Source organism: Macaca thibetana, chromosome 7 (genome assembly GCF_024542745.1).
Source record: "Macaca thibetana thibetana isolate TM-01 chromosome 7, ASM2454274v1, whole genome shotgun sequence".
Classification (NCBI taxonomy): Eukaryota; Metazoa; Chordata; class Mammalia; order Primates; family Cercopithecidae; genus Macaca; species Macaca thibetana.
The window spans coordinates 84910704-84937584 of record NC_065584.1 but is presented as its reverse complement, the minus strand read 5'-3'; the positions used below and the strand labels follow the sequence as shown (position 1 = coordinate 84937584).

At 46.4% G+C, this 26881-nt stretch overlaps 1 protein-coding gene across 4 annotated transcripts; it reads right to left on the bottom strand.

The window, feature by feature from the left end:
* Positions 1–6278: 6278 nt before the first annotated feature.
* On the bottom strand, positions 6279–26874 carry RBM23 (RNA binding motif protein 23). Of its 4 annotated transcripts, XM_050796532.1 has the most exons (14): positions 26703–26874; positions 18685–18760; positions 16438–16553; positions 15302–15349; positions 13133–13306; positions 12219–12272; positions 11953–12070; positions 11711–11863; positions 11492–11629; positions 10011–10076; positions 7649–7844; positions 7441–7566; positions 7275–7344; positions 6279–7197 (listed from the first exon to the last, which is right to left on the bottom strand). In XM_050796532.1, the coding sequence occupies exons 2-14, from the start codon at positions 18748–18750 to the stop codon at positions 7194–7196; spliced, it is 1329 nt and encodes a 442-aa protein (XP_050652489.1). In that variant the 5' UTR covers positions 18751–18760; positions 26703–26874; the 3' UTR covers positions 6279–7193. The 4 variants fall into 4 exon arrangements, with proteins under 4 accessions (XP_050652489.1, XP_050652491.1, XP_050652490.1 ...); XM_050796534.1 differs by lacking the exon at positions 15302–15349; XM_050796533.1 differs by lacking the exon at positions 6279–7197 and having other exon boundaries at positions 7271–7344.
* Between the last annotated feature and the right edge of the window lie 7 nt (positions 26875–26881).

Below are 26881 nucleotides of genomic sequence, written 5' to 3'. Positions count from 1 at the left end.
GGGGAGGCTAGGAGAGATGCTAAGGAAAGGGTGGTAACAGAGGGTGCTCTCAGCCAGTTGTGGTGGCTCACACCTATAATCCTAGCACTTTGGGAGGCCAAGGAGGGAGGATCACTTGAGCCCAGTAGTTCAAGACCAGCTGGACAACATAGCAAGACCCCATCTCTACAAAAAATACAAAACTTAGCTGGGCATAGTGGCACATACCTGTAGTCTCAGCTAATCAAGAGGATCATTTGAGCTCAGGAGGTTGAGGCTGCAGTGAGCTGTGATGGCACCACTATACTCCAGCATGGGCAACAGAGCCAGACCCTGTCTCAAAACAAAACAAAACAGAGTGCCCTGGCATTTTTCTCCTGCCAGACAAAGCTAATGGTGTTAGGTACCTTGAAGGTACCTGTGAGGAGGGCTCGTTTTGAATTTTTTTTTTTTTTTTTTTTTTTTTTTGAGACGGAGTCTCGCTCTGTCACCCAGGCTGGAGTGCAGTGGCTGGATCTCAGCTCACTCACTGCAAGCTCTGCCTCCCGGGTTTACGCCATTCTCCTGCCCCAGCCTCCCAAGTAGCTGGGACTACAGGCACCCGCCACCTCGCCCAACTAGTTTTCTGTATTTTTTAGTAGAGACGGGGTTTCACCATGTTAGCCAGGATGGTCTCAATCTCCTGACCTCGTGATCCGCCCGTCTTGGCCTCCCAAAGTGCTGGGATTACAGGCTTGAGCCACTGCGCCCGGCCTCATTTTGATTTTTCAAAACCATCTGGTTAAAATCTAACTATATGGACAGAGTCTCCAGCATAAAGAGATTGGGCTAGTGGGATTTGTTTTCCTGAAAACTAGGCAGGTTATAGGTGACCCAAGACCTTGTGAGCTTGGGGCTTTAGCCCAGGAACAATTTATTTATTTAAAAATGAAGATTTATTTTCACCATTGCACCGCCCTTGCTTTTCCCCATAAACCTTGAGCTCTGAAGTTGGGGAGAATGAAAGTCAGCTAGAAAATCGAGTGAGTGGCCGGCGCGGTGGCTCAAGCCTGTAATCCCAGCACTTTGGGAGGCCGAGACGGGCGGATCACGAGTTCAGGAAATCGAGACCATCCTGGCTAACACGGTGAAACCCCGTCTCTACTAAAATACAAAAAAAATTAGCCGGGCGAGGTGGCGGGCGCCTGTACTCCCAGCTACTCGGGAGGCTGAGGCAGGAGAATGGCGTGAACCCGGGAGGCGGGGCTTGCAGTGAGCTGAGATCCGGCCATTGCACTCCAGCCTGGGCAACAGAGCTAGACTCCGTCTCAAAAAAAAAAAAAAAAAGAAAAGAAAATCGAGTGAGTAAGCATCCAAAGGAATGAAAATACTGAGGACAGTAATAAGCCAAGTTCCAAACCCTTCTCAATGAATTCTCACAACATCTCTATGAGATAGTTGTTACCATTTCCTTTTTACAGATGAAGTGTGAGAGAAGTGAAGTAACTTACCCAAGCTTATTCAGCTAGTTTGTAAGGGAAGAGGGATCTGAACCATGCTGTGTGGTTCCAGAGTGTGACACTCAGCTACAGGGTGGAGGTCCCCTAGCTTGCTTATGCTCTGGAGTTGAGAGGAGGCAAATTCTTAGCACCACTAATTCTAAGCAAATAGGCTTCCTGATGCCTGAAAGCCGACTGAAACTCTCATCCTTTCTGGAACATTGGCAAGTTTGACAGGTCTCCGATTGTCAAGGTCATTGTTCCCCCTTTCTACAATCTGGCAGTGACTGGCTCCTTTCCAGTGTTCAGGCACCTCATCCATCTACCCATTGCTCTCAAAAATAACTGCTTAATGGCTCTCCAGCAACTCCAGCCAACTCCTTACGGGCTCTTGAGAGCAGATCATCTGAACAACTAATAGACTTCATCCAACTTTTTGAAGTGATCTTTGATCAGCTCTTTCCTTGCCCCCACCTTCCCACATAATCTAAGTTGGTTGGTCTGCTTTACCTCACTTTCACAGACCTATCTCAACCAAGGGCATACCGGAGAGCAAACCAGTCCTGGATATAAAGCCCAAAAGTTAGGAGAGAGGGGAAAGGATGTCTGAAGCTAGAAGATTCAGATATGCAGCTTCTCAGACCGGAATTCCTTTCCTGCATCCAGCTCGTGACTATTGCCTTCACCTGGCTGCCATGGAAACATCAGTCTCTGGTGGATGGCAAGCAGCACTTTAGAAAGAAAGTATCACAGGCTACCATGGTAACATCAAAAAGAGTAAAGCTGCATCTTCTCTCCTTGTGGAGTGAGGAAGGAATGGATGAGGCTGCTGGGAAAAGCGGCCTAGAAGGGGCAGCCTTTGGAAAGCTTGGTGCTGACTTTAACACAGAGAACATTCATTCAATTCTACAGACATTTAATATGTGCAAGGCAAAGCAAGCATGAGAAAGACATCTAAGTCTGGTCTCACCAGGCTGTAACCATCGAGTAATGCAATTTTCAATAAAATAATTTTTACTGAAATTATTTTATTTACTAAATAAAAGTAGAGTAAGATGACCCACAAGAGGACAAAGAATACTGAAAAGAGAGATTAACTCCACCTAGGAAAGCTTCAAGGTCTTCAAGGACAGGACTTTTATCAGCAGGAGGAAAGGAAGAGAAATGCCTGGCAGGATGGATCACTTCCATGCCTCTAGCAAGATACTGAGCCTACAGTAGGTCTGGCCTTAAGCTGCTTCAAGATAAGGTCTGAGGCTGGCTTCACAATGCACATGTCCATGCTCTCTCCCAGGGCCCTTGTAGCAGAAAAAGAGCAACTTCAAGGTTCACCCACAAACACTGTCACTCAAGATAAGCAAAGACATGGCAGTGGAAAAATTCTGAGTCTACTGAGAGCTATGGGTGCAGGGATAGGAAATGTGACACTTCCTCACTGACTCTAAGGCCTTGTCTTCTGTGGTGGTGCTGAGAGGCAGGTAAGGTTAAGATCAAGGGATCTGAAGCCAGAGTACTTGGATTGGAATCCCTAACTTGCTAACTTTGTGCTTATGGGGAAAATTATTTAACCTATTTGGATATGCTTCCTTGTTTACAAAGTAAAGATAATAAACTACTTTAGAGGATTGTTGTGAGGATTTGGTGACTTAATACACATAAAATGATTAGAACACCTAACCTACAACCAACCTTGCATAAATGTTAACAATGACCATTATGCCACCTCCTGTCACCTCACCTTTCAGAGTCTCTTTTCACTGTCCAAGTGTTGCTGCCTGATTTTCACTAAAGCCTTTCCATTACAGGGAAAAGAGGGACTGTGATATAATTCCATCCTTCCAGGTTGTTTTTTTTTTTTTTTTTTTTTTTTTTGAGACGGAGTCTCGCTCTGTCACCCAGGCTGGAGTGCAGTGGCCAGATCTCTGCTCACTGCAAGTTCTGCCTCCCAGGTTTATGCCATTCTCCTGCCTTAGCCTCCCGAGTAGCTGGGACTACAGGTGCCCGCCACCTCACCTGGCTAGTTTTTTGTATTTTTTAGTAGAGACGGTGTTTCACCATGTTAGCCAGGATGGTCTCGATCCCCTGACCTCATGATCTGCCCGTCTCGGCCTTCCAAAGTGCTGGGATTACAGGCTTGAGCCACCGCGCCCGGCCCCATCCTTCCAAGTTTTTACTCAATTCCCTTCATCATATGCTCCAGGACTAAAGGTTCACAGGTCAAGCCTCTGCTTCTACTGGTAACTCCTATCTGGGGGGTTGTTGGGAGTCTGAGGAAGCAGGCAGAATTCCTGTGTCAAGAGCACAGCAGTTTAAAGAACAGGGAAGAAATGTCACCACCTTAGAGAATATAGAAGCATAGACTGGAAGCCAAAAATCAGGTGAGAATCTTTTGTAGAACTGAGGACTGGTAGGGAAATTCTAACTATGCTGGGCAAAGGATCTGGGTCACAATGTCACCCCTACCCTGCCAGCCATCATGTGCAGGTAGATGTTGAGGGAAGTTTCTTTTACCTTAAGCTGGGTCCAGAGTCTGTTCACTGCCCACTTCTCTCCACTCTAACCACTACGTATGGAGGGATGAGTAACAAGAAGGCACTGAGTCACATACTGACACCAACTGTCACTCACTAGATGCCATCACCTTATATGGAGTAAGACTGGAAATTGTCTTAGATATTTCCTTATTTCCAACATTGTCTCTCTCCCAGCAAGAGGCTACATGAGGAACTAAGAATAAGAAAGAACTGAGGTGGAAGGATCCGGGTGTAGGAAGGTCAAAGTAGCTAGGGATGGAAACATAAGGAAACCAAGCAGAGGAAGGCAGGGAGGCAAGGCCTGTGGATATTTATAATAGTCTGAAGGAGCCAAGCCAGCCCTGAGAAGATCCAGTTCATGGCCTCAGGATGACTAACAAAAATGGTACCCACTGCACTTCTCAAGATGCATTAGAAGCCAAATCAATAACTGTAGGGGTGCTGGGTCATAGCCAGCAGCTTTTATCTAAAAATAGTGCACCCTCCTTCCCTTCCCCAGGTCCAGAAAGCAAACTAGGATCAGATGGGGGAAGGGATGGGGGTGGTAACCAGGAGAACAGCAACATCAGCTGAGATCTAGGCCTGGAAGAATCAGAAATGCTGTGATTTGAATGTGTGCCCCAAAAGTTCACATTGGAAATTTGACTCCCAATGCAACAGTGTTGAAGATGGGGCTTAATACGAGGTGACTGAGTCACAAGGACAGAGCCCTCATGAACGGATTCATGTTACTATCACAGAGCAGGTTATCACGAGACAGGGCTGTTACAAAGCAAGTTTGGCCCATGGTCCCTTTGTCTCATGTACTCGTTTCTACCTTGTGCCCTTCTGCCACGGGATGACCCTCACCAGATGCAGGAACCATGCTCTTGAAATTCCCAGCCTCCAGAACTGTGAGAAATACCCCCCTTTTTTTTTTTTTTTTTGAGATGGAATCTCGCTCTTTTGCCCAGGCTGGAGTTCAGTGGCGCAATCTCAGCTCACTACAACCTCCACCTCCTAGGTTCAAGTGATTCTCCTGTCTCACCCTCCCAAGTAGCTGGGATTACAGGCGCCCACCACCAGGCCCGGCTAATTTTTGCATTTTTAGTAGAGACAGAGTTTCACCATGTTGGCCAGGCTGGTCTCGAACTCCTGACCTCGTGATCCGCCCACCTCGGCCTCCCAAAGTGTTGGGATTACAGGCGTGAGCCACTGCACCCAGCCTACACTTCTTTTCTTTGTAAATTACTCAGTCTGTGGTATTGTTATAGAAGCAGTGAACAGACTTGGGAGCTAGAGTCCCACTGGCCGTTTATGACTCAAGTAAGCTTCAAGTATTTAAGTGATTTTGTGTTAAAAGCAACCCCAGAGGCTAACATCACTGGCTTAGAAGTCTGAGAGCTGACAAATTAAAACCTAACAGCAATTATCCATATTTTTAGCATAAGAAAGTCTTAGCATTTTGTTGCCATAGAGATCAAAAAAGGAGCCCCACAGAGCCCTGCCCCTGAATTCAGGCCTTCTCCTTTCATTTGGTCCCTAAGCTGGGTGAGACAGCCCCTCCCACCTCATTATTATTAAGGCAGTGGTAGGTGCACCTTCCCTTTCACAGAGGTATTTCTGGAATACTCGGGACCCTAGAATTCACTGGTCCCAGGCCTGTGTTATCCCAGGCAGAGCCATATGGAAAGCAAGAGTTGCAGTGACTGACAGAGGAACAATAGTAGACATCAGGTCAGGGGAACCTGCTGTTAAACAAGACCCAAACCCCTTTGGATACTGGACTGGGACTGCTACTACAAAGAGGGTCAAAGGTAGGTAGAAAGGCCAATAGAGTTAAGAATGCTCAGCTTAGCAACTCTTAAAGATCACAACCCCCCCACTAGAAAAAAAAAAAAGTGTAGAATGTAGTACTGTCATAGTGCCATCTGCTGGAAAGATCAGATCTGTCATTAAGCACAGAAAAGGAGCCTGTTAAGTCTTAAGTCTGTCCCGGTGCTGCAACTTGGCTGTTTGGGTAATTCTGTCCAGTGGGTAGTTGGGATGGAGATAGTTAAGATGAAAATAGATGGAGAAGACAACCATAGGATCAAGAGTGTAATGCAGATACAGAATGGGAACCCCACCCAGGTGTGAGTTTTCACTTTTCTTTCTAAAGGTGGTTAAATAAATAAAAGAAACACAATGGTGTTACTAATGTTTTATATCCCTAGAAACATCATGAGTTGGGCTCATGAGAAGTTGTCAGAGAGATACATAACAAAGACCACACACAAATGGGCAACAGCCGCCACGAGGCGGCGGCTTGCCTTTTGTACAAAGTTTATATATATATATATGTATATATATTTATGTACACAGACACAAAGGTATAAAATCCAGTGAGAAGGGCTCACACATGCCCAGGTAGGGGATGGGAGCAGCTTTAATTGGCAGGGTTGAGGCCACAGTAGAGGCACACAGGAAGTGGTAGAGAGTAGCAGCCTCCCTCCACCCTCCCACCCTGGGCCAAAGGGAGAAAATGGGAGGAAGGACAAGTATACATATGAAGATGGAAGATACTGGAAAGATACACTCCACCTTTTACTAAATTTCTGAAAGCCCCTAAATGCCTGGCAGAATGGATCACTCCCATGCCTCCTAGCAAGATGCTGAGCCTACAGTAGGTCTCACCTCAAGCTGCTTCAAGCTAAGGTCTGAGGCTGGCTTCTCAATGCACATGTCCATGCTATCTCCCAGGGCCCCTGTAGCAGAAAGAGCACCTTCAAGGTTCACCCACAAACTCAGTCCTCTTGATTCAGAGGTCCTAAGGTTTTCCTTGACAGACTAAAGGGTAAAGGTACAGGAAAAGGAGAGAGGCCAGTTCCTTCAGTTAATGCCCTATGCCTTCCCAATAGGGGAGGAATTGAGGAATCACTAAGGTGTTGGAAAGGGCAAGAAGGTAATCTCAGAGACGATACACATGGAGAAACAGGTATTCAATGCAAGTGTGGATTCTGTTCTCTTCAACTGGGGGCTTTGCTCAGCAGAGTCCATTTCCAGCGGGGCCATGGGCAGGAGCTCTTCTTGGTATCTTAAGGGTGGCCCCAATTTCCTCAGAGACAATGTCCATGCCCTCAGGATGGCTTGGTCCACAAAATGGAGAAATGGGGCCATGGAAGAGTAGATGTGAAGTGGCAGGATCCAGAGGCACAAGAAGGCAGTATGCTGTGCCACTGATTTACCTGTGGAAAGAAGTAAATGGGAATTCAAAGGAAAAAGAGTAATCAAAGACTAGAATGAGCGAGGCCCTGAGACTCACATGGTCTGGGGGGTAAAGAGGCTGGACAGCTGGAAGCACTGGGAGGCAAGGTTCAGGGCTGGACTCAGAGCTAGAACAAAGAGAGGCTGAGTGAGTGAGCAAGCACAGCGCACTCCTTCTTTCCAGACCCCCAAACCTTCCCTTCCTTTCCCATGTCCAAGACTACCAGTCAGAGCTGCTGGATTCAGGGCCCCCAAGGGAACTGCTCCATTCAGTTGCAAGGCAGCAGCATGGGCAGCAGCGGCAGCAGCAGCGGCAGCAGCAGCAGTGGTTGGCAGTTGGATTCCAGAGCCTAAAAGGAAAAGGCGGGATTAAGCCCCAACCCTTGATCTAAAATTCAACCCCCTATTCTTCACCTTGTGGAGATATTTTACCTTCTGCCAGTTTTGCCATGAGCTGCAAACGTCCACCTGCTGATCCTGGATCCAGCTCCTGGTCCCCATCAGGAAAAGTGATGTCTGTGCCACCATCCAGTCGCTCAGTCACATGGCCAACCCTCATAGGTCGACCAGCAAGCTCAAAGCCATTCAACTGTTCCAGGGCCCGCCGGGCACACTCAGAATCAGAGAACTATAAGAAACCCAGGCCATGTTAGCCACCTCCTTGCCAAAGACATGCTCTCAAAGCCCCAGTAACACTCCCTAGTCCTACTATCCCAGGAAAATTATATGCTCACTGAGGTACAAACTTTTCTTTCCCAGAAAATATGACCTATGCCCATCACCTCAAAATGGTTCTCTGAAAAGGACCTTTTCCAACGAACTCAATGGCAGTCACTTTTCAATCTTCCAGCTCCATTAAGAATCTAATAATGCAAAAGTTTATTATTGTAGGAAATCTAGTCTGACAAGTTATTTCACAAATGGGTATATCAAATGGAAGACAGGCTAAGAGCCAAGGCTCCTGAGCTTTTAATTCAGTTCTCTGTACTAGTAAGTTTTAGTTTTTTTTTTTTTTTTTTTTTTTTTTTTTTTTTTTGTTGAGACGGAGTCTTGCTCTGTCACCCAGGCTGGAGTGCTGTGGCTGGATCTCAGCTCACTGCAAGCTCCGCCTCCCGGGTTTACGCCATTCTCCTGCCTCAGCCTCCCAAGTAGCTGGGACTACAGGCGCCCGCCACCTCGCCCGGCTAGTTTTTTGTATTTTTTTAGTAGAGACAGGGTTTCACTGTGTTCGCCAGGATGGCCTCGATCTCCTGACCTTGTGATCCGCCCGTCTTGGCCTCCCAAAGTGCTGGGATTACAGGCTTGAGCCACCGCGCCCGGCCTAGTTCTTTTTTTTGAGATGGAGTCCCACTCTGTCACTGAGGCTAGAGTGCAGTGGTACCATGTCAGTTCACTGCAACTTCTGTCTCCTGGGTTCAAGCAATTCTCCTGCCTCAGCCTCCCGAGTAGCTGGAATTACAGGCTCCCACCATCACACCCAGCTAGTTTTTTTATTTTTGTTTTTTTAGTAGAGATGGGGTTTCACCATGTTGGCCAGGCTGGTCTTGAACTCCTGACCTCAGGCAATTTACCCACCTTGGCCTCCCAAACTGCTGGGATTACAGGCATGAGCCACCGTGCCCGGCCAAGTTTTAGTTCTTAGTCAAGTACTAGGAATCTGGAACTCCTAATTCCAGGCTTAGGAGGGAACACACCCTAGTGCTGACAGGAAGGCAGCAAGCACACCCCGACATACACACCAGAGCTGTTGACTAAGTGACCTGCTGACCAGAAGGCCTTTACTCTCTAGTCCCTTTTATCAGCAGCACCCAGCAACACCCTGGTACAAAGAGGATTCCCAGTCTGCTGTTTGGGTAAGTGTCAAGGTTGTTGACCTAAAAGGCAACAACACAAGGGCAAAAATGCCCCACAGAAGCCTTTCCATATCTCAGTCACAGAGAGAGCTAGAAAAGGTTACAAAAGTTACTTGCCACCACAGAATTGTCAACACCACAGCTAGCTTTGTTTAGCTAGCTAGCAGTATTACCTGCCTTAGGGCCTGGCATGTGGTACTGACAGTTCCTAGGCAGGTTTTACACATGGCTTGCCTTTACTGGGTATTTTTGAGGTGAGTAATTCCAATGATAGAATACAACCTATTGCCCTGTGCCCTGTGGGTAACTGTGGGGGTGTATGCTGCCTGGTTTAAGCCCAGAAAATACAAGCTTCTATCAGACTTTGTGGCTGGCAGCCAGTTCTCAGCCTGGAGTCACATGGGGCTGGAAGAACCAGTTACAGGAATTGGCAACAATTTTGTTGGAACGTTAGGAAAAGGTGAAACTTGCCCATAATTAGGTGGCCTCACTATTCTCTCCATAGTGCTACGTTAATAACTGATCCTTCTCAGTGCAGAAATTGCTTCAAATGGGGTAGCACCAGAGGGAAGCATAATTATGAGAAACATCAGCTCTATAAAGCATGTCTTTAAAAGCCCATACCTAACTTCCCTCATACCCCCAACCTTTTAGCTGCAGCCTGGTTACTATTACCCAAAGAGCCAAGCTGCAGCACCAGGGAAGCTGGCTGAACTCCTGGACACCCCCATACCAGGGCCACTGACAGAATGTAGGAGCAAAGCCAAGATCTCAAGCAATGCACTCATCTCAAGGGGTAGAAGGCTAGTCCAAGCTTCGGGCACCAGGGTTTACGGGTCATTTAGACAGGTCCTAAAGGAGGAGGATGAAGCTAAGCTGCAAAATCAGACAAGTGGACAAACACAAAGTAAAATAAAAAAATTAAAAGACTAGAGACTCACCGTGATGAAACCATAACCTTTAGAGCGGCCTGTATCTGAGTCCTTCATCAGGACAATATTATCAATCTGTAGTAGAATAGTGGAAATTATTAGTAAATTTTTGACTAGTCCCTATCTTCAATCTTTCCTACCCAGATTTTTTTTTTTTTTTTTTTAAAGACAGAGTCTTACTCTGTTGCCCAGGCTGGAATGCAGTGGTGCAATCACTAATTTTTGTATTTTTAGCAGAGATGGGGTCTCACCACGTTGGCCAGGCTGGTCTTGAACTCCTGGGCTCAAATGATCCACCAGCCTCAGCTTCCCAAAGTTCTGGGATTACAGGAGTGAGCCACGATGATCCGCCAATACTTCTAGCTTTCTACCCAACAAATTACATATCTTTTTATTATTTTTTTTTCGGCGATAGGGTCTCACTCTGCTGCCCAAAATGGAGGGCAGTGGCACAATCATGACTTACCGTAGCCTTGATCTCCTAGGTTCAAGCAATCTTCCCGCCTTAGCCTCCCAAGTAGCTGGGACTACAGGCATAGGCCACCACACCCAGCTAATTTTTTATTTTTTGTAAAGACGAGGTTTTGCTAGGTTGCCCAGGCTGCTCTCAAATCCTCAGGCTCAAGTGATCCTCCTGCCTCAGCCTCCCAAAGTGTTGGGATTATAGACTGAGCAACAGTGCCTGGCCCAAATCTTCTTTTAAAAAGAAACAGTAGGGTGCAGTGGCTCACTCCTGTAATCCTAGCACTTTGGAAAGCTGAGCTGGGCAGGCAACGTGGCAAAACCCCGTCTCCACAAAAAATACAAAAATTAGCAGGGTGTGGTGGTGCACGCCTACAGGAGGCTGAGGTGGGTGGGTCACTTGAGCCTGCGAGGTCGAGGCTGTAGTGAGCCTTGAAAAAAAAAAAAAAGGCCACCTTTTACCAAAATATTTCTACTTTTTTTTTTTTTTCCCCAAGACAAGATCTCTGTCACCCAGGCTGGAGTGCAGTGGCATGGTCTTAGTTCACTGCAGCCTCAACCTCCCTGGGCTCAGGTGATCCTCCCTCCTCAGCCTCCCAACTAGCTGAGACTACAGGCACGTGCCAACATGCCCAGCTAATTTTTGTATTTCTTGTAGAGAGGGTTTTGCCATGTTGCCCAGGCTGCTCTCAAGCTCCTGGGTTCAAGCAATCCACCTGCCTTGGCCTTCCAAAGTGTTGCAATTACAGGTATGAGCCACTGCACCCCGTTTCTTAATTAGTAATCTTAATCTTACCTATTAATCTTCCCTAATCTGGCCTATTATTTGATTTCATTGTGTCTAACTTATTTGTCTACCAAGCACATGAATACAGATGGAGCCAAACTTTCACAGCAGAGACTCATACGCCCGTTATGATGTATGCAGCAGGTTAATCATGGCCAGGCAGAACACAGAAGTACACTCAAACACTCACCCTCCCCACTTCTTCCAGTTCCCTTCAGAGTTTTCTCTCACTTCTACTCACTTTACCAAAGGGCTCAAAGATGCCCCGGAGCATGTCTTCAGTGATATTGAAGTGCAGGGAACCCACATAGAGGCGCATTGGTCCACCACTGCCCTTTTGCAGGTTGTTGGCCATGGCTGCCAGTCGGTTTTTCTCTGCCTGGGGAAGGAGGAAATGATGGGTCATGTCCCACACTCCCTCTCCCCTTAAAATCTTATGTCTGTTTCTCAGCCTGCTCACCTGTGAAGCCTGTACAATGATAGGCACTCCCAGCAACCGCTGCCCAGTCAGCCCAATAGCCAGTGGCACAGACTGGATTTCACAGAATTCCACATAGGCAATGCCCTTAGAACGACGTGAGTTCCGATCTGAGATGATACGTACATCGCGAACCTATCCAGGACACAAAAGAAACCCTGAATTGGGCATAAAGGGAGATAGAAGCTAAGCTACTCAGAAGAAAACTAAGGTGGGAGGGTTACCTTGCCTACAGCAGAGAAAAAGTCCTCCAGATCTCGAGGCCGAATGCGGGCAGCTAACTGCATACAGAAAACCGTGCGGGCATCACGCTCCTCAGGACTCAGATTATCAACTGGCTCCCTAAAGAGTGAAATGTATTGAGACCAGCCCTTTGAATACCTGGTCACTGTTCTCCAGCTAACCCTCAAGTACTACGCATTCCTGTTATTTGGCTCAAATAACCTTTTACTCATACCTCACAATCCCTAAAAAAGTGTTATCAACTCACCTGACTGGGCTCTTCTCTCTGAAATGAGGACTCTTACTGTGTCCATATCTATAACTGAAGAATAGAGAAAAACAAAAGGTGAAACCTTATTCTCATTGGTCCAATGCTGGGTCTTCCATGGTGAGAAAACCAGATTCCAGTATTTCATCTCATTTTATTTTTATTTTTTATTTATTTATTTTTGAGACGGAGTCTCGCTCTGTCGCCCAGGCTGGAGTGCAGTGGCCGGATCTCAGCTCACTGCAAGCTCCACCTCCCAGGTTTACGCCATTCTCCTGCCTCAGCCTCCCGAGTAGCTGGGACTACAGGCGCCCGCCACCTTGCCCGGCTAATTTTTTGAATTTTTTAGTAGAGACAGGGTTTCACTGTGTTAGCCAGGATGGTCTCGATCTGCTGACCTCGTGATCTGCCCGTCTCGGCCTCCCAAAGTGCTGGGATTACAGGCTTGAGCCACCGCGCCTGGCCGTATTTTTATTTTTTTTAAGACAGTGTTTCCGCTGTCACCCAGGCTGGAGTTCAGTGGCGCCATCTTGGGTCACTGCAACCTCTGCCTCCCAGGCTCAAGCTATCCTCCCACCTCAGCCTCCTTGTGTTGCTAGGATTACAGACACACATGACCACATCTAGCTAATTTTTGCATTTTTCGTAGAGGCAGGGTTTCGCCATGTTGCCCTGGCTGGTCTCGAACTCCTGGGGCCAAGTGATCTTCTGGCCTCAGCCTCCCAAAGTGCTGGGATTACAGGCATGAGCCACCATGCCCAACAGTGAATTTTGAATACCGACCCTTTATGTGCCTAAGTATCCTGCCAATCGCAATGTGTTATAATAAGCACCCTCAAGCAGGGTTCATAGTGCATTTGTTGTTTTATCCATATTATTATACCAAGGTGAATCTTATTAGCAAAAAGTGATACCCAGCGGCAAGTGGAGGACTCCTGTAGCTCACACGATCCTCATGTCGACGGTCCCGACTTCGCAACTCACTACTATGTCGACGATCCCAGCTACGGCTACGGTGACGACGCTGCCGATCTCGACTTCGGCTCCGACTGTTTCTCCGTCTATACCGATCCCGATCTCGACTACGACTACAGATGGAAACAACTATAGTCAGGCCCACATCATGTTTAGGCCAAAAACCAAGTGCATATACAACAGTGGTCCCATACGATTATAATGGTGCTGAAAAGTTCCTATAACCTAGAGATGTTACAGCCGCTGTCATGTCGTAACGTATTACTTATGTTTGCGGTGATGCTGGTGTAAACCAAACTACTATCTATTGCACTCCCAGTTGTATAAAAGTACAGCACATCCGATTATGTACAAAGTGGATCTCATGAAAATAGAAAGTAGACTAGTGTTTACTAGAGGCCTGGAAGGATGGAGGGATAGGGGGTGTGGGTGGAATGAACAGAAGTAGATTAATGGGTACAAATATATCATTAATTAGAAAAAATAAGACCCAGGGCTGGGCGCGGTGGCTCATGCCTGTAATCCTAGAACTTTGCGAGGCCAAGGTGGGCAGATCACCTGAGGTCGAGAGTTCAAGACCAGCTTGACCAACATGGAGAAACCCCGTCTCTACTAAAAATACAAAATTAGGCCGGGTGTGGTGGCTCACGCCTGTAATCCCAGCACTATGGGAAAACGAGGCGGGTGGATCACTTGAGGTCAGGAGTTCCAGACCAGTCTGGCCAACATGGTGAAACTCCATCTCTACCAGAAATACAAAATTAGCCAGGCATGGTGGCACGTGACTGTAATCCCAGCTACTTGGGAGGCTGAAGCAGGAGAACTGCTTAAACCTGCGAGATGGAGGTTGCAGTGAGCCAACATCGTGCCACTGCACTCCATCCTGGGCAACAGAGTAAGACTCTGTCTCTTTAAAAAAAAAAAAAAAAGACATTAAACATTAGCCAGGCATGGTGGCACATGCCTGTAATCCCAGCTACTCAGCAGGCTACGGCAGGAGAATCACTTAAACCCGGGAGGCGGAGGCTACGGTGAGCCAAGATCGCACCACTGCACTCCAGCCTGAGCAACAAGAGCAAAACTCCGTCTTAAAAAAAAAAAAAAAAAAGGAAAAAGAAAAAACAAGACCCAGTGTTCAACAGATCAGTAGGGTTATTACTACAATGTACAACAATCTATTATACATTTCAAAACAGCTAGCAGAGAATAATTTGAACGTTTCCTAGCATAATGAAAAGATAAATATTTAAGTCAAGGATATCTCAAGTACACTGATTTGATCTTTACAAATTATATGTATTAAATTTCACACATATCAGAAACTACACACATCTATTATGCATTAAAATTGTTTAAAAATAAAACAATTATGTACAGTATATACTTCATGATAAAAAATAAAGATGTTACTGATTCGTGTATTTACTACACTTATCATCATCATTCTAGAATATATTACTTCTACTTATAAAAAAATGTTAACTATAGAACAGAGGCGGGTCCTTCAGGAGGTGTTCCTAAAGAAAGCATTGTTATAGCAGAGTACAACTCTATGTGTATTAATGCCCTTGAAGACCCTCCAGTGGGACAAGATGCAGAGGTGGAACACCCTCTGCAGGCCTAGGTTCATGTGTCTTTGTGTCGTAGTTTTCAACAGTAACAATAATGTTTAAAAAGTAAAAGACAAAAAAAATTTAAAAGTAGAAAAAAGCTTATAGAATAAGGACATAAAGAAAATTTGCCGAGTTGTACAATGTGTTTGTGTTTTAAGCCAAATGTTTTATTAATTTTTTTTTTTTTTTTTTTTTTTTTGGAGACAGGTCCTCAATCTGTTGCCCAGGCTAGAGTTTAGTGTTACAATCTCGGCTCACTGCAACCTCAAACTCCTGGGCTCAAGCAATCCTCCAGCCTTAGCCTGCCAAGTAGCTGGGAGTACAAATATGTACCACCACAGCTGGGTAATTTTTTAATTGTTTGTAGAGATAGGATTTTGCTATGTTGCCCAGGCTGGTTTGGAACTCCTGGCCTCAAGTGGTCCTCCCCGCCTTGGCTTCCAAAGTGCTAGGATTAAAGATATGAGCCACTGTGCCTGGCCCAGAATTACTGACCTGCGCTTTCTATCCCTGCTTTTACTATGGCTCCGACTCCTCTTCTTCCTGTGAAAGAGAGTACATTCTTTTTTTTTTTTTTTTAATTTTGAGAAAGAGTCTCGCTCTGTCATGCAGTGGTGCAATCTCGGCTCACTGCAACCTCTGCCTTCCAGGTTCGAGTGATCCTCCTGCCTTAGCCTCCTGAGTAGCTGGGATTACAGGCATGTACCATCACGCCCAGCTAATTTTTTATATTTTTAGTAGAGACAAGGTTTCGCTATGTTGGCCAGGCTCATCTTGAACTCCTGGCCTCAAGTGATCCACCGCCTCAGCCTCTCAAAGTGCTGGGATTACATGCGTGAGCACCACGCCAGGTCAGGAGTGTAAATTCTTAAAGAGAAGGTTTCGTTATTGCTGCCAAAGAAAAGGAATTACAGTAAGGCCAGAATGAAACAGAAAGCATGGAAAGGCCAAAGCCCCGAAGATGATCCAGCAGTAGTTCACAGCAACTGCACAATACCAACTTACAGCCCTGAAAGCTGTCAGGCATCTGAAGAGGCCATTTTCCCCCTAATGCCAAGCAAAACCTGGTGTTTCCAAATCAGGGGTCCTCTTGAATTTTTTGTTTGTTTGAGACAGAGTCTCACTCTGTTTCTCAGGCTGGAGTGCAATGGTGCAATCTCGGCTCTCTACAACCTCCACCTCCTAGGTTCAAACAATTCTCCTACCTCAGCCTCCTGAGTAGCCGGGATTACAGGCGCCTGCCACCACGCCCAGCTAATTTTTGTATTTTTAGTAGAGACGGGGTTTCACCATGTCGGTCAATCTGGTCTCGAACTCCTGACCTCAGGTGATCCACCCACCTTGGCCTCCCAAAGTGCTGGGATTACAGGTGTGAGCCACCACGCCTGGCCCCTCTTGCTATTTTATTCAAATGAAGTATATTGATGCTAGAACTAATCCACAAATCTACACTGGAAAGTGAAGACTAGGTAAATAAATCAAGTCACCATTATTCTCATGACCTAAGTGGAGCCATTACTAAAAGTCAGCACTCTTAACAGAAACGATCTCCCTATTCTGGTTATTTTTCCAATGGACAAAACTGTTTCCCTTCCCCAAGGTGCCAACCCATTTCTTCCTCCCACACTCACTTGCTTGTCTCCCCGATGGTGCTGCTTCCACTGGTCCCACTGTTGCCACTGTTGCTGGTGCTGCTGGTGGTATTGCTAGGATAATCCTTTTTAACTTCTTTCCTTTGTTGCTCATCCTGAGGCATTCACCAGGAAAATGTCACAAGGTATAAGGTGGCAGACACACAGATTCCAATGGGCAAAGGGAACAAAGGTGGACAAGGAAGAAATCGAAGCACTTGATTAGCCAGATTTTGAGCACCCTTATTTCCTAACAAAGGGAGTAAGAGAGGAATCAAGAAACTACCTAAAAGGAAGAGATCAGCATGACAGATTTTGATGTCAAACTTTGGTTACCCAACATCTGCTCCACTGACATTTCCCAGAGAGTTACAAATTGGTGCTAGGCTGGGCGCGGTGGCACCTATCTGTAATCCCAGCACTTTGGGAGGCCAAGGCAGGCGGATCACCTGAGGTCAGGAGTTCCAGACCAGCCTGACCAACATGGTGAAACCCCATCTCTATTAAAAATACAAAATTAGGCCAGGCGCAGTGGCTCACGCCTGTAATCCCAGCACTTTGGGAGGCTGAGGTGGGTGGATCACGAGGTCAGGAGATCAAGACCATCCTGGCTAACACAATGAAACCCCATCTCTACTAGAAATACAAAAAATTAGCCGGGCGTGGTGGCGGGCGCCTGTAGTCCCAGCTACTCAGGAGGCTGAGGCAGGAGAATGGCGTGAACCCGGGAGGCGGAGCTTGCAGTGAGCCGAGATCGCGCCACTCACTCCAGCCTGGGTGACAGAGCAAGACTCCGTCTCAAAAAAAAAAAAAAAAAAAAAAAATACAAAATTAGTCAGGCGTGATGGCAATGCCTGTAATCCCAGCTACTTGGGAGGCTGAGGCAGGAGAATCGCTTGAACCCGGGAGGCCGAGGTTGTGGTAAGCTGAGAACGCGCCACTGCACTCCAGCCTGGGCAACGAGTGAAACTCCGTCTCCAAAAAAAAAAAAAAAAAAAAAAAAAAAAAAAAAAAAAAAAAAAAAAGGAAAAGGAAAGAAAAGAAGAAAAAAAAAGAAAAGGAAAGAAAAGAAGAAAAAAAAAGAAAAGGAAAGAAAAAAAGAAAGGGGGGGGAGGGAGAAGGAGGGAGGGATGGCAGGAGAGGGCAGAGGGAGGGAAAAGCAAGCAAGCAAGCAAGAAAATTGGTGTTAAGTGGGCCAGGTGCAGTGGCTCACTCCTGTAATCCCAGCACTTTGGGAGGCCACGGCAGGCAGATCCCTTGAGCCCAGGAGTTCAAGACCAGCCCAGGCAACACAGCAAGACTGTCTCTATAAAAAGTATATTAAAAAAGAAACTGGGACAGGCGCAGTGGCTCACACCTGTAATCCCAGCACTTTGGAAGACCAAGGTGGGTGGATCATGAGGTCAGGAGATCGAGACCATTCTGGCCAACATGGTGAAACCCCAACTCTACTAAAAATACAAAAATTAGCGGGGCATGGTGGCTTTTGCCTATAATCCTAGCTACTTGGGAGGTTGAGGCATGAGAATCGCTTGAACCCAGAAGGTGGAGGTTGCAGTGAGCCAAGATCACACCACTGCACTCCAGCCTGGCGACAGAGCAAGACTCTTGTCTCAAAAGAAAAAAAAAGAAAAAAAGAAATTGGTGCTAGGTCTGAGGTACAGTGACTTTCTACTGTGTCACTTCGAGTTTTGAGCAAAGCACAGATTACCAGCACCACATTATGTGCCCACCCCGGTTTCTGGTCCTCTCTAAAAGTATGGCTCTTAACCACAGTCTCCAGCAAAGCTTACTAAGACTATGCCTTTTATGATTAGTTATTGTACATAATAAATAAGCAGGGAAAGAGGATTTATAAAATGCTGAAAGTTGAAAGTTGCCGGGCGCGGTGGCTCAAGCCTGTAATCCCAGCACTTTGGGAGGCCGAGACGGGCGGATCACGAGGTCAGGAGATCGAGACCATCCTGGCTAATATGGTGAAACCCCGTCTCCACTAAAAAATACAAAAAACTAGCCGGGCGAGGTGGCGGGTGCCTGTAGTCCCAGCTACTCAGGAGGCTGAGGCAGGAGAATGGTGGGAACCCGGGAGGCGGAGCTTGCAGTGAGCTGAGATCTGGCCACTGCACTCCAGCCTGGGCGACAGAGCGAGACTCCGTCTCAACAAAAAAAAAAAGAAAGTTGAAAGTCAAGATCGACAACTACTCTTTCTTATTAACCCAATTCCAGGAGTGAGGTGGAAAATATTACCTCTTCTTTTTTATAGGGAGCTTCCAGCATGGCCTCAATCACTATATCAAAGTCATCAGATGCCATCCTGTCAGATCTGGGGAGAGGATATTAATACGTAAGAACCTGTTTTATATTTTTCCTCCCTTTCCAGCACCACACATTTCTTTCCCCCTCCAAGAAGAAGACTTCAGGATATACAGATTTCAGTTCTGTTTCTTGAACTGCAGAGAAACCTTACCAGCTGTCACTTACTCTTAGATTTATTTTTACATCCTATAGATCTGAACTAGTTCTGCTTTGTGGCTTGGAATAGTCAAAGATAGGCCAGGTGCGGTGGCTCACACCTGTAATCCCAGCAGTTTGGGAGGCCAAGGCGGGCAAATCACCTGAGGTCAGGAGTTTGAGACCAGCCTGGCCAACATGGCGAAAACCTGTCTCTATCAAAAATATAAAAATTAGCTGGGTGTGGTGGCACATGCCTATAATCCTAGCTACTCAGGAGGCTGACGCAGGAGAATCACTTGAACCCAAAAGGTGGAGGTTGCAGTGAGCCAAGATCGTGCCACTGTACTCCAGCCTGGGCAGCAGTGTATGACCGTGTCTCAAAAACAAAACAAACAAAAACACAAAAATAATACAAAAAAAAAAAAAGTCAAGGATATAGAGGGAAACAACACCTAGGAAGAAACAAAATACCGATCCTGTTCTATGAAGAGAAAATGATGGTAGTCAAAACTACTGTTCACTACAAAATGGACATTTGGTCTCCACTCTACTGTTCAAAATTCTGAACAAATACCTGGTTTAAACTTAAATAATAAAAATAGGCCTGGCTGCTACAGATGTGAGAAAAATATAAAAAGAAAAAATAATAAAAAAATATAGGCACATTATTTCCAATAAAAAGGTAAAGAGGCAAGACTAAAAATTAGAAGCAAGTCAAAGCAACATCAAAATGCAGATTTGCCCTAAGGTCTTCCTCTCTGCATACCCCGAACACCAATAATTAGGGCCTTATCCCTAAGCATTTTCTATCTAATATCAACTATAGCTTAGGTAACTCAGAAATATGATTAAGACAGGCTCGACCAATCCCATTTTGAAACCTTTCTCTGGTAGGCAAGGTAAAATGTGCCTCCCCGAAGCTCTCACATCTAGAAACTGCCTTTCCCCAGGCTGTCTACCATCAGTTTGTCAAAGAAGTAGAACAGAAAATACCAAAGAAAACCAATAGGATAAATTATTCAAATGTTATTGGTCTGGAATTATCAACCCACACATGGATGAATCTCAAAATAATTACACGGAGTGACAGAAACCAACTCCCCACAAGCCCCCCCCAAAAGTGCACAATGAACAATTCCATTTATATAAAATTCTAAAAAATGCAAACTAGGTCAGGCGCGGTGGCTCACACCTGTAATCCCAGCACTTTGGGAGACCGAGGCGGGCGGATCACGAGGTCAAGAGATCGAGACCATCCTGGCCAACATGGTGAAACCCCGTCTCTACTAAAAATACAAAAATTAGCTGGGCATGGTGGCGTGCACCTGTAGACCCAGCTACTCAGGAGGCTGAGGCAGGAGTATCGCTTGAACCCGGGAGGCAGAGGTTGCAGTTAGCCGAGATCATGCCACTGCACTCCAGCCTGGAGACAAAGCGAGACTCAGTCTCCAAAATAAAAAGCAAACTAATCACTGTATCAACTATATCAAAAAAAGCATAAAGCAGAACAAGGGTTGCCTAGGGATAGGAGTGAGGGGAAGGACTAGGAGAAAAGGATTTTAAAAGGGCACAAGAAAAACTTTGGGGCCAGGAGTTGTGGCTCACACCTGTAATCCCAGCTACCGTGGGAGGCCAAGACACGTGGATCATCTGAGTTCAGGAGTCCAAGACCAACCTGACCAATATGGTGAAACCTCATCTTTACTAAAAATACAAAAATTAAGGCTGGGTGCGGTCATGAGGAGTTTGAGAGCAGCCTGGCCAATATGGTTAAACCCCATCTCTACTAAAAATACAAAAAATTAACCAGGCGTGGTGGCACACACCTGTAGTCCCAGCTACTTGGGAGGCTGAAGCATAAGAACTGCTTGAACTCCGAAGGTGGAGGTTGCAATGAGCCAAGAATGCACCACTGCGCTCCAGCCTGGGTGACAGAACGAGATTCTATCTCAAAAAACAAACAAACAAACAAACAAACACAAAAATACAAAACTTAGCCAAGCGTGGTAGCACATGCCTGTAATCCCAGCTACCTGGGAGGCTAAGAAAGGAGAATTGCTTGAACCCAGGAAGCGGAAGTTGCAGCCGAGATTGCACCATTGCACTTCAGGCTGGGTGACAGACCATGACTCTGTCTCTAAAAAAAAAAAAAAAAAAAAAAAAAAAAAAAAAAAAAAAAAATTGCCAGGCATGGAGGCTCACACTTATAATCCCAGCACTCTGGGAGGCCAAGGCAGGCACATCATGAGGTCAAGAGATCAACACCACCCTGGCCAACGTGGTAAAACCCTGTCTCTACTAAAAATACAAAAATTAGCTGGGTGTGGTGGCACGCACCTGTAGTCCCAGCTACTGGGGAGGCTGAGGCAGGGGAATCGCTTGAACCCAGGAGACAGAGGTTGCAGTGAGCCAAGATGGTGCCACTGCGCTCCAGCCTGGCGACAGAGCGAGACTCCATCTCAAAAACAAAAACAAAAACAAAAACAAATTAGCCAGGTGTGGTGGCAAGCGCCTGTAATCCCAGCTACTCAGGAGGCTGAAGCATAAGAACTGCTTGAACCCAGAGAGCACAGGTTGCAGTGAGCCAAGATCATGCCATTGTACTCCAGCCTGGATGACAAGCGAGACTGTCTCAAAAAAAACAAACAAACAAATCTTTGGGAGTGACGGTTTCATGGGTGTTTAACATATCAAAACGTATGAAAGTGTACACTTTAATGTATACAGTTTAATTGTGTGCCCATTAAATGTACATCATGCTTTTAAAAAAAAAAAACCAAAACCTGAAGAATTTGTATGCAAGGAGACTATCATAATCAGACCTTTTCATAACTGTAAGAACTTTGTTGGCCAGGCGTGGTGGCTCACCCTGTAATCCCAGTACTTTGGGAGGCCGAGGCGGGTGGATCACCTGAGGTCAGGAGTTCAATACCAGCCTGACCGATATGGTGAAACCCCATCCCTATTAAAGATACAAAAATTAGCCGGGCATGGTGGCAGGCACCTGTAGTCCCAGCTACTCAAGAGGCTAAAACAGGAGAATCGCTTGAACCTGGGAGGCGGAGGTTGCAGTGAGCTGAGATCACACCACTGCACTCCAGCCTGGGCTGACAGAGTAAGACTCCATCTCAAAGAAAAAAAAAAGAACTTCGTCCTTTTTAAAGCAGCTAATGCACTATGCAACACTGCTGCCCTGGCTGCCCTAAGAGTCCAAATCCTATTTTGACAACTTAGTAAGTATAATCATTACAACTATGATTCTATGATTTACAGTACCTACAACTGCTAGACACTGTGTTAAGCATGTTATGGAGAGATAAGATACTTAAGAAAAAAATTACTTGGAGTCAAATTTAAGGCTTAATATGGAAATCAAACCCAAATCAAATCAGTATACATAAAAACCAGTGAACTCAATTTCTTTTTTTTTTGAGATGGAGTTTTGCTCTTCTTGCCCAGGCTGGAGTACAATGGCACAATCTCGGCTCACTGCAACCTCTGCCTCCCAGGTTCAAGCAACTCTCTTGCCTCAGCCTCCCGAGTAGCTGGGATTACAGGCATGTGCCACCATGTCCAGCTAATTTTGTATTTTTAGTAGAGACCAGGTTTCTCCGTGTTGGTCAGGCTGGTCTCGAACTCTCGACCTCAGGTGATCCGACCACCTTGCCCTCCCAAAGTGCTGGAATTACAGGCATGAGCCCCATGCTCGGCCTTTTTTTTTTTTTTTTTTTTTGAGAGGGAGTCTCACTCTGTTGCCCAGGCTGGAGTGCAGTGGCATGATCTCAGCTCACTGCAACCTCTGCCTCCCAGGTTCAAGCGATTCTCCTGTCTCAGCCTCCCAAGTAGCTGGGATTACAGGTATGTGCCACCACGTCCGGCTAATTTTGTATTTTTAGTAGAGTCCAGATTCTCCATGTTGGCCGAGCTGGTCTGGAACTCCAGAGCTCAGGTGATCCGCCCACCTCAAGCGTCCGAATTACGGGCGGGCGTGAGTCAACGCGTCCGGGCTTTTTTTTTTTTTTTGAGAGGGAGTCTCACTCTGTTGCCCATACTGGAGTGCAATGGCACGATCTCGGCTCACGCCAACCTCTGCCTCCCAGGTTCAAGCGATTCTCCTGCCTCAGGCTCCTGAGTAGCTGGGATTACAGGTGCCCGCCACTATGCACCCACTAATTTTTTTATTTTTAGTAGAGACGGAGTTTCACCATGTTGGCCAGGCTGGTCTCAAACTCCAGACCTCAGGTGATCTGCCTGTCTCAGCCTCCCAGTGCTGGGATTACAGGCGTGAGCCACTGTGCCCAGCTTTCTACTTTTTGTAATAACACTTTATTTAGCAATCAAAGGTAACAAATGCTGCAGACAGGTAATATATGATTCATACCCAAATTTTTTAAGACTAGTTTTTTGAACTGCTAAAAGTCATACATAGCTCAAGGGCTGGGCAGAGGGGGTGGCTCACGCCTGCAATCTCTGCACTTTGGGAAGCTAAGGCTGGAGAATGGCTTGAGGCCAGGTCAAAATCAGCCTTGGCAACACAGTGAGGTCCCATTTTTACAAAAAATATAAAAATTAGCTCGGCACGGTGGTGCGTGCCTGTAGTCCCAACTACTCGAGAGCCTGAAATGGAAGGATTGCTTGAACCCAGGAAGTTGAGGCTGCAGTGAACTGTGATCATGCCACTGCAATCCAACCTATGCAGCAGATTGAGATTCTGTCTCAATCTCCAAAACAGAAAAGGTCACACAGCTCAAATGGAGGAACTAATTTTTTTTTTTTGAGACAGGGTTTCACTCTGTTGCCCAAGCTGGAGTGTAGTGTTGCCATCTCAGCTCACCATAACCTCTGCCTCTCTAGCTCAAGCAGTCCTCTAACCTCAGCCTCCCAAGTTGCTGGGACCACAGGTGGGCACTACCATAGCAGGCTAACTTTTCATATTTTGGGGGGTTTTTTGGGTAGAGACATGGTCTCACTATGTTGCCCAGGCTGGTCTCAACCTCCTGGACTCAAGAGATCCACCCACCTTAGCCTCCCAAAATGCTGAGATTACATCCGGCCAGAGGAGCTAATTCCTGATCACAAAGGTTTTCTGACTTCAAATCTAACGTTATATTATATCACGTTACTTCTCATATGGTTTGTAATTAACTTTAAAGGAAAAAAAAAAAGGACACCATGGAGTATACCAAGGTATCTACTTTTAAATATATACTCACTGAACATGAATGTTCTTCTGATAGGTTTTTCAAAACAATCAGTCCCATTAGCTAAACCTCATTGTGAGTCTCCTATATCTGAGGCATGTACAGTGTATGCTTAAAAGTATTAGGCTAATATACACTACCTTGTTCACTATGGGAAAATGGTTCTAAAAAGAAAAGTTTTTTTTTTTAAACAGAGTTTCACTCTTGTTGCCCAGGCTGGAGTGCAATGGCGCAATCTCGGCTCACTGCAACCTCTACCTCCCAAGTTCAAGAAATTCTCCTGTCCCAGCCTCCTGAGTAGCTGGGATTACAGGCATGCACCACCACACCCCGCTAATGTATTTTTAGTAGAGAGGGGGTTTCTCCATGTTGGTCAGGCTGGTCTCGAACTCCTGACCTCAGGTGATCCACCTGCCTCGGCCTCCCAGAGTGCTGGGATTACAGGCATGAGCCACCGAGCCCGACTTGAAAAGAAAAGTTTTTGATACTCAAGCTGTTTCAGTCATTTTGGTTGCCAAGTCTACACAAATTTTCTGTTATAAACTATTTTTTACAATCTGCCTTTTCCCCTCCAAATGAAATGCTTGATTTCAAGAACTGCTCATTGTTGAGTGCTAATGCAGCGTAAGGAACAACTTAACACACACACTAAAACTTTCACTTAAGTTTACAAGCCTCTACAAATAAACCTCTATGTAAAAAGTTTTCACTCAGAAACAAATACATCTATTTAAGCAGACATATACAACACAATATTTTGAAACTTGCAATCTCACTGGGTTTAGTGTCTTTCTAGAAGTCCTAAAAGCAATAAGGTAGCAAACACTATGCATTTTCAGGCTGGCAGTTTTTTCCTTTTTTTTTTTTTTTTTTTTTGTATTTTTAGTAGAGATGGGGTTTCACCGTGTTAGCCAGGATGGTCTCAATCTCCTGACCTCGTGATCCGCCCGTCTCGGCCTCCCAAAGTGCTGGGATTACAGGCATGAGCCACCGCGCCCGGCCCAGGCTGGTAGTTTTCTTTTTTTTTTTTTTTTTTTTTTGAGACGGAGTCTCGCTCTGTCACCCAGGCTGGAGTGCAGTGGCCGGATCTCAGCTCACTGCAAGCTCCGCCTCCCGGGTTCACGCCATTCTCCTGCCTCAGCCTCCGGAGTAGCTGGGACTACAGGCACCCGCCACCTCGCCCGGCTAGTTTTTTTTGTATTTTTTTTTTAGTAGAGACGGGGTTTCACCGTGTTAGCCAGGATGGTCTCGATCTCCTGACCTCGTGATCCGCCCGTCTCGGCCTCCCAAAGTGCTGGGATTACAGGCTTGAGCCACCGCGCCCGGCCCAGGCTGGTAGTTTTCAAACTCTCTCTTCATGTCCCAATTTATGGGTCAAGGTCCACTCAATCTCATCCACATACAGAGTATCGTGTTTTCTTCCATCCTGCTCCAAAAACAGCATTAGAGACCCACAATCACATCAGTTCCTAGACCTCGTCACAGCACAAGCCAGCAGGTAGACCCCACTGCTAAAGGAGCAGAGAGAACCACTGTCAGACCAATTCGGGAAGAATTCACGAAAAGCTGGAGCCCCAAGGGTGACGGCAGCGCCATCTCTTGGGTCTGATCACTGAGCTGAGCACAAACACCTACAAACTGAAGGCAGTTTAATAAAAAAGAGGAACAATGAGACAAAAACTACTTGAAGGACTGCCCACCCCATGTTGTGTAGCTTTAAAAAATGGTCCTATAAGCCGGGCGCGGTGGCTCACGCCTGTAATTTCAGCACTTTGGAAGGCCGAGGCGGGCGGATCACCTGAGGTCAGGAGTTCGAGGTCAGCCTGGCTAACATGGCGAAACCCCATCTCTATTAAAAATACAAAAATTAGCCGGGCATTGTGGCGGGCGCCTGTAATCCCATCTACTCGGGAGGCTGAGGCAGGGGAATCGCTTGAACCCGGGAGACAGAGGCTGCAGTGAGCCGAGATCGCCCCATTCCACACTCCAGCCTGGATGACAGAGCGAGACTCCGCCTCAAAAAAAAAAAAAAAGCTCCTATAGGCAACCAACTGGCACAATCTCTGCGGGAGCCAGTGTCCCAGAGCTCAATCTTCATATGTGGCCTCATCATACGCCTACTGGAATGAGTGCTTGAAAAAGTTAAAAGGGAAAAGCCCATAAAGCTCAACATAGTGAACATGAATCTTCGACAGACTAGAGATTGAGGAAGAAAGCTCAATTCCCTTCTCTCTGAATAGTGGTGCGAGTGGCTGAAACTGATGATGTGTGTCCTCTCAGGCCGCAGAGGGTCGATGCTCCCTTTCCAGTGTGGGCGACCCTAAGTGTCACGGCTGCAGGGACCCAGAAAAAAAAATCACAGAATTCTAGAAACCGCATCTTTATCGGTGCAGGATACAGCCACGAGGGTGCCCACCTCTAAAGTCGTGCCAGTGGGCTACATTTAAGTAGCTAACACTTCCAGGTCAAAACAAAGGTTTTTTTAACATTAAAAGTTCCCCTGAATCTCTTCGTGACGCTATTTTCTGCCCGTGACGTCAGGGGGAGGCGCCGTGCAGCAACGTCACGCATGGTGACGTCTGGTGGGGACCAGGTTTTGGGGTTTCTCACCAGTTCCGGTTCCCCGCAGGGGGGTCCCGGTTCTCTCCGTTCCTTTGGGTATGTTGTGGGGAGTGAAGCTCGGATATTTCCTAGAGTCTAGGCAAGAAAAGCAGCAATGCAGGTACGGCTGCTCCTCTTCCCGCAAAATGGCGACACCTCCGCCGTCTTCCAGAACCTTCCCCAATCTG

What these genes read in the sequence shown, in the direction of transcription:
- RBM23 (XM_050796532.1), bottom strand. Translation starts at nt 18,750, where the DNA reads ATGGCATCTGATGACTTTGATATAGTGATTGAGGCCATGCTGGAAGCT. An exon ending in AGCAGGGATAGAAAGCGCAG is followed by an intron (nt 13,307 to 15,301) that starts GTCAGTAATTCT and finishes TTCCATCTGTAG; the next exon opens with TCGTAGTCGAGATCGGGATC. An exon ending in TCATTGTACAGGCTTCACAG is followed by an intron (nt 11,630 to 11,710) that starts GTGAGCAGGCTG and finishes CTCCTTCCCCAG; the next exon opens with GCAGAGAAAAACCGACTGGC.